General features: G+C 38.1%; 1 protein-coding gene across 4 annotated transcripts in view; it reads right to left on the bottom strand.

Annotated features, from left to right (window-relative positions):
• nagpa (N-acetylglucosamine-1-phosphodiester alpha-N-acetylglucosaminidase) overlaps positions 1 to 7756 on the bottom strand; it is a 24093-nt gene continuing 16337 nt past the window's right edge. For all 4 annotated transcript variants that reach the window (XM_030749577.1, XM_030749574.1, XM_030749576.1 and 1 more), the window contains exons 11-13: positions 7303 to 7434; positions 5018 to 5099; positions 1 to 3758 (exon numbers count right to left, since the gene is read on the bottom strand). In XM_030749577.1, the coding sequence (XP_030605437.1) occupies positions 3518 to 3758; positions 5018 to 5099; positions 7303 to 7434 (455 nt within the window). In that variant the 3' untranslated portion in view covers positions 1 to 3517. The remainder of the gene's footprint in view (positions 3759 to 5017; positions 5100 to 7302; positions 7435 to 7756) is intronic.

Genomic DNA, 7756 nt, shown 5'->3' with positions numbered 1-7756 from the left:
TTTAGACTGCCATACAGAACAAAAACACAAATGTCCTTAACTCCTGTCTTTCTTAAATAAATCCAAACAAAAAATCCTCACTTATAAAACATTCAAGTGACAGACACAAGATGGGAAACTCAGAACAAGTTTAAAAAAAAAAAAAAAATCTGTAAAAACTGTGAAAGTGAAACTAAGAGTTAACTGCAAGCCCCAGTTACCTGCAGGTGAAGGTTTGGCCTTATCTCTGCAAATAATAAAAAAAATCTATGTCACTGTGCAGCAACACTAGAGTCTCCTCATGAAAACACAGTGCTGATCCTGAACAACCCTCCCAAAACACCACAAAAAGAATAAGGCCAGTCTGTGAAGTGGGGTTTAAATAAATCACACTGAGTTTTGACAGGAAAAAAAACAAAACAAAACAAAAAAAAACATAAAATCAACCTGTTTGCTTAAACATTAAATGACCCAGTGCCTTCCCTTTGTGCTGACCATCAATACAGCACCAACAGGAAACAAGTTACATAAAGCCAGATCACCACTTAGCAGCAGCAGCAGAAGAAGCAGCTAAGAGTATTTTTCTCTTTGTCCATCATCTTGACAAATGTTGGGTGGATTCCTCTCAGAAGACAATCCCACTGACTTTGGTGATCTCCTTACTTTTACTAATTCTATGTTAACACAATCTTTATTCAATACAGCATTCTGGCACAATGACATTAGCATGCCAACAATATAATCGGACTTTTTGGCTAATGTTAGACACCATCATTGGTATGAGCCAAGCTGCGACCTCCAGTGCTGAAAAATGAAACCCACACAAAGTACCGAAAACTGCAGTTCTTCAATCGGTGACTTTAGGATGGGCTCCAGAAGACTCCCATAAAATACCCAACTTTACAGCACTAATAAACATTATTTTACCATGTTGTACAACAAATGGGTTGAAAACCCAGTAAGGTTTAAGGTTTAGATGCTGACAAATTGAGTTGTAACTGAAGCTTGGAAACACACCTCACTGTGTTCGCAGCCAAATAATCTTAGACCTGAACTCTCCTTTTTCATTTATTTTCCTCTGACAACCATAATAACCAGTAACTAAGCTGGTGTTTCAGTTAGCATTTAATATCAGTATGCTACCATGCTAAATGCAAATATGCTGACCGGATATCTATTGGGCACCAAAGTCCAGCTTACATGGATGACGCTAGACTTCAAACATAAAAATATGACTTTGAAAGCCCGTTTCATTCAAGTAACAAGTCCAGGATACCAACATCATCACATTTCCTTTGGTGCTTCCAGCACCCAAATTAGGACACGTTTGTGCACTCAAACAGCAATTATATTCTGTCACAGATCCAGATGTGGACACTACGTATGAGCAGTAATTCCCATTACGCTTCAGTGCAGTCGGCTTAAAGTCATAGTCAGTGCATTGTAACAAACTATCTGTGGATGCAAACATCAGCAGAGGGCTTCGCACTTTTGCCTGAATTATGCTTCTGCAGTAGCACCTACAACATAACCTCCACAAGTGGCCAACACCATTGAGAGCAATTATACCTGTGTGGGCTGTGTTGACAGTGACATGCTGTTAGATTTCTGGCGAGATGCACATCAGCTTATGGCATAAGATTTCAAATGGTTTTGCAGTTACAACGTACCTATGGCATAGATTTATCACAAACACTGTCAGGGTTTGATGAGGAAATGCTTGGAACCAAGCGGACTCTAAATACTCTGCCTCTTAGTGGCAATGAAATGTGGAAAAGTGTTTTCTGAATCTCAGATTAGATTAGACTGAGATGGGTGGAGGTCACAAGCTGCAGTCTTATGGCTCATATGGACAAAGAGGATTAGGGAGAACTGAATCTTTGCACTTTTTCGTCCCAGAAATTTCTGACCAACAAAGACAATCACTGAGTCTGTGCTGTGACTGAGTGGAATTATGGGCCCATTATACTCGCCGCATTGGTTGTGTTGCGCGCAAACAGTGATGTAACCACAGCTCCATACCATTTATACCGGCACAGAGGGAGTGAGTACTCGAAGCAGTGTTCAACATATCAAAAACATATCATCGTGACTTTATAAAAGAAAAAAAAAAAAGCTTTTTCCACAAAGTCTCATCTTTTAAAACTGTTGCAGCATCTCGTTCTGTATAATCTGTGAATCTGAGCTTCTGTACTCACATATCAGTAAACTGGCACTAAAAACCAATAGATGGTACTTTCGTGATTTAAATCCCGCAGTGTTGGCCGCAGGTCCCACGTGAAGTTACAAAAATTGAGTAGCAAGACCAGCCAAAAACTACACCAAAGCTCAACTTGCGCCAGCAGACGCGACACCACTTTCACTGGACAGCACTGTTCACAAGGGCGAGAATGGTGAGTATAAAGGCCACAGAAACCAGCACCCCAGAAGCTGAACAACTCTGATCACCCACTTTATGACATCTTTATGGAACCAAAAAAAATAAATAAAAAATAAGGCTCCTCTCTCCTTTCATACCCACAGCCAGCAGGGGTTTTAATTATCATACAAATAGCAGATGAACTATGTCAGACATATGAATTTCCCTTCTGGAATCAATAGTTATTCTTATTGCTGTGCTGGGATAGAACTGAATACAGAAACAAATTGGAAATGAGTTCTACTTTTAATAGTCAAAAATGAATCCTGATGTTTACTTTATTTCTGTTTAAAACAGGTATAAATGAGATCATAAATACACACTGGGTGTCTGGATATGCTTATAAATTACATAATAACTGATTTTTAAAAAAATAAGATTTGATATAAAATTGGCACCTTTCTACACCCAAGTTCAAAGAGCTTTATCCTCATAGTTACTTGACATTCAGACATAGAGGTCAGTGCACAGTGTGGACACTCGTCTTGTTTTAAAAAAACATTCTGACAGAAACACAGTTTGCTTGGAAATCCAAAGTTCAACTGATTACACGAGTCAGTATCACAAAGCAAGCTCAACACAGTCTGGGGTGTGCTTTGGCTCTATAGCTTCACTAAGCTTAAAAACTGCTGGCGTGTTCCAGTTAAATTTGATTCTCAACTTTGATGATTTCTGTTTCTAAGTCAAGTATGAAAAAAAAAAAAAATCAATCACATTTTTACTAAGGGTAAAAAAAATTCACTGACATTTAACTGGATAACTCATTAGCATGAGTTTGTGATACAGCCTGATAATAGTTCATCACAGAACCAAAACTTGAGAAGTGTGTTGTACCTGGTGCTGGGATGGAGACATTCAGATTGCTGATCAAGTACCACGCCTGTAAGCAAAAATCTTATGTATGGATGCATGTTCAAGAATACAACAAAGCTGTTGTACTTTGTCCTTTAGTTTCAGTTTAATTTTAGCTGAACTCTTGATAGAAACCTGTCATTGATAAGAAGAGTAAATATTCAGAGGATCACCGAGTCCAGTTTTGTCTCTTTGTGCAATAAAACTGTCCTCACTCACTGCCCTTGGTTCTCCTGACAGCTACGACCAGCCTGAGTGTGAAGGAGATCAGACTTCATCCTGAGAGTCTGAGTCCTCCAGTTGAAAACCCCTTTCCCCAGATCTACCAGTGTCATCTGTGGCTTGTGAATTGGCTCCTTTGATACTGGTCAGTGGGACGTAGGAGTAATCCTGGCGCTCAGGAAAGTAAGATGCCTCTGTGACGACACGACACGCCTGTACGAGGTGGACCAGCAGGCTGGCTGAGAGGAGACTGACCAGGGTGATGGTGATGATCAGCCATGTTCGCCTGAGGAGAGAAGGTTAGATCAATTTGATGACATCATGATGAATGTAGATGTCAGACGTATCAGTGCAAAGCTTTCACAGTAATGAGAACAAGCAAATGTGCCTTACTTTATAACTGCATTTAACCTTTATGTAACCAGCTAGGGTCATTTATATCCCCAGCTGTGTGTGTATTATATGTAAGCTCTGCACTCATCGTTGGCACTCTCACCTTGATGTTTAGTTACTTTAGACTGCATTTTTTCTTGCTGCTCTAACAATAATTTCCCTTGCGGGATCAATAAAGTATCTATTTATCTATGCAATTTCCTACAACTTTTCATAGCTTTTTAATGAAACTGGCACACTGGTGTGGCAGAGATAATGGAAAGTTGTGGGAAGTATCTGTTTGTTAAAAAACAATACAGTCTTTGATTTTATTGTTATTTTCCACTTTGAATCGCTACATGTTTTATAGTGAACTGTGGCTAACAGACCTACAGCAGCAAGATGAAAACAGTTTAACTGATGGAGATAAGGGGTTAAGTTCTTTGCATAAAAATGCTTGAAAAATGTATTTAAATTACAAAATTTTAGAATTTCTGTCATAATTAAAAGGAGTACAGGCATGATAAATAGTAACAGTGCCATTACAAATGATTAATAGGGTCATTAGTGACCCTAGTCGGCCATATGAGTCTCTAAAATAGCTGTTTGAGGGTTAAATTGGGTTTTTAATGTAATTAATTCCTTTACTAACTTGTTAGCTTTTCTATTAATAAAAAGGATAAACAAAAGAAGACGGATGGATAAAAAAAATATAAGAGTATAGTGAAATATATTTATAATTTTCTGCAGCCCCTGGTTATATCTTTATTACTTGTTTTATCTAGCCAACAGTCCAAAACCAAAAGATATTTTAATTCACATATTACAAAATTACTGCCCATTAAATTAACAAATCAATAAAATAATTTAACCATTTCAGCTTCATGAATTTTACAAAAGATCTATTTGTGCCAGCTTTATTTTTTATAAGGATGCATCTCTATGTTTAAAGATTTGTACTTTAATCCCAAAACAGCAATATTTTCTTTGCCTGAAGTCTCAGTTGTCACTTGTACAGACACATAATTTATTGTTACAAACTTAGAAATCACTGCAAAAATAACAGCAAAATGTAACTGGTGTCTTTTTTTTTATTTATTGAACAGACCTCAAAGATGGACAGCAGGGTGAAAGGTGACAGACGAAGGTGGATTCATGTTGCTTGATACTTACTCTGTCAAAGAAGGCTGCTCTCTGTGAGCGTCTTCGTCTTGTCTCCAAGATGTAAACATCTTTCTGGCCAGACAGTGTCCAGCTATGGCAAGATGAAGAAAAGGAAGAAGAGATGAGTAAATTACAGAGGACATTGACCATGGCTGGTCAGTGTTTTTAATCCTATCCCATCTTGAGTGAAAAGGTACTTTTCTAACTTAGACTTCAGCCACAATTATGTTGGCTGCTCCTCCTGTAATTGAAATCCCATCCAGAGCAAAACCTTGTATTTCAAAGTTGAGCAGCCTGGCCTACTTTTACATCAGCTCTGTGTGAAACTTGACCAACAGAATGTCACCATTAAAGCAATGCTAGAGTAATTATTAGCAGTTGCTATTTGCAGCGTAGTCACAGATATTTAGACCACTATCACTGATACAGTGTTTGAGGCTGCAGCTTCTCCCATGTAGAACTCTGCTTTATAGGTGTTCTCACAAGGCTGAAATCTGGTGAGGGATACACAGAGCACGCAGGTGGCAGAGTACAGGAAGGCCACTTGCTAGATGTGAATTAACCACGGTTTGTGATTGGACCTGATACAGCAATATCTCTGACACTTATTTAGTTTTTTGTTGTTTATATTAGAGATGAACAACAATCGCAACCTTATGAGGATATAAGTTGCACTAGTTTTAGCTACGTGTACCTAATATACTGGAAACAGACTGCAGAACAGACATAACTGTATGAGTTGGTTACAGAGTAGAGTTTTGGGAGCTGATGTGCAGCTGAGTAACATTTCCAGTCCTCCCAGAGGAGCTGACATAGTGCTCCTCTGTTGGGACAGAAAGACAAAGAGAGCTGTTCCACATCTGCTCTATGCAAATACTGAAACATTTACTCATGTGAGAACATGCACACATAAACACAATGATAAACATCATTTCTGCCTTTTCTCCTCAGGCGCACACATCCTGAAGCTGATATACATACGGTCTCACACTAATACAGCATCTCATCTCATACATTCAGTGTTTTTCTCGCTGTTACAGTTTGGTGTAGATGTGTTTAGTGGGAGAGTATCTTCACCTACTTTTAGAAAAAAAGATGACAGGATAGAGGATGAATGACTACACAATAAAAGCACTAGAGATAGGTGTGTTGCTAAACTTCCTAAGCTCAGAGCCATTATTTAATCAGTGTCGGTCTATCTTATTCCAGAGAGTTCTGTAAATGAATGATCCCCCCCATTCCCAGTCTCCAGAGTGTGTACCCTGGAAAGTGCAGATTAGTGTCAGCAACACTGATGAGTAATAATAAAAAAAGTAGAGTTTTATTGTGTACAAGGTAACCAAAACTTTTTAAAAATTCTCACTATGAGAGTGGGCCATTAAAATTAGCAAGACAACATTTAATCACCTGTAACCTTCGGGCTGATTGTTCATTTTAAAGTTAGGAAAATACACAGGAGCGTTGAAAAATAAGGATTTTACAAGTAGCAGCTGCTTGAGATTGACTACTGGTTAATGTGCAGTTTATGGGCAGCAGGCAAGTCAGTATTTAATATTTGCTCAGTTGTCTAACACACAAAAACAGGAAAATGTAAATGAGAAGAACCACACGGGGACTTCTGTTGCAATAAAATTCGGTACAGATGAGCACATTTGACACAGTGACACAGCAAAGTCTGTCAGAAAAGATAACTTTGTTTGGTCTCCAACTCTCTGTGGAACACACGCACTTTAAATGGTGCTACTTATGGTGATTTTGTCAGAAGACATTTACTAAATAATACTTTAGTCCAGCTTCCTTTCTCCTCTTATGCTGGCTGTGAATTTTGTTGTTTGCTCACAAGAAAGAGGGCAAAGGAGATGAAACTGAATTATTTGCATCTTGTTTCACTTTGGATCTTTCTCTACAAAAACACCCAGAAATGCCCCCACTTCCTCAACTTAGAACATAATTAATATCTCGTATGCAGTATCTTGACATAATGCACAGGTAGGGACGAGAAGAAGGAAGCAGAGATGCTGTGTGTAGATAGTCATTTAAAACATTTCATTCATATGAAAACCCTGCAGCTGATCACCAGCTGGATGAGAGAGTAAGGACAGTATTTCATTCATCTCTTTAACAGCATTATCAACCACCACATGACCCTGAGTATACGAACAATGTGTGTGACTGTATATGTTAAAAATGGCTCTGTACTAGAGTTATTACAGTTTTGTATGTATTTTTATTTCATTTTAAGTTGTTTTCAATTGAGGTCACTTTCAGTTAACTTTAAAAGTCATGGTCTGTACCTCTGTGTAAGGTGTAGTTGGCGTCTCCTGGCAGTGTGCTGTTGCAGCTTCCTGTCTGGGGGTCACATGGACACAGGTCCTCACACTGACACTCTTGTGCACAGGACAGACCATAGAAACCCAGAGGACATACTGACAAAGAGAGAGAAAAATAAAGTGAAATTACATTATTTTAATATTTAAATAAAGAATAAACAAAATAGCAAACAAAAAGGTAAATTAATGTTGTGGCTGATGAAATGTCCTAGTTGTATTCTTCTTGTTGTTTAATCATTTAAATATAACATGGAATGCAGTTTTAATTTCATTTTTAACATCTAAAATAAATGTATGAATGAAAACAAGAAGGGCTGTGATTGAGTGAATACACTCACCAAAAACTTTATTAGGAACAGCTGCTCATTAACAAAGATATCTAATCAGCCAATCACATGGCAGCAACTCAGTGCATTTA

The sequence above is a fragment of the Archocentrus centrarchus genome, chromosome 16, assembly GCF_007364275.1.
Source record: "Archocentrus centrarchus isolate MPI-CPG fArcCen1 chromosome 16, fArcCen1, whole genome shotgun sequence".
Lineage (NCBI taxonomy): Eukaryota > Metazoa > Chordata > Actinopteri > Cichliformes > Cichlidae > Archocentrus > Archocentrus centrarchus.
Note: the sequence above shows the minus strand (reverse complement) of the source record. Positions and strands in the feature narration are given on the sequence as shown.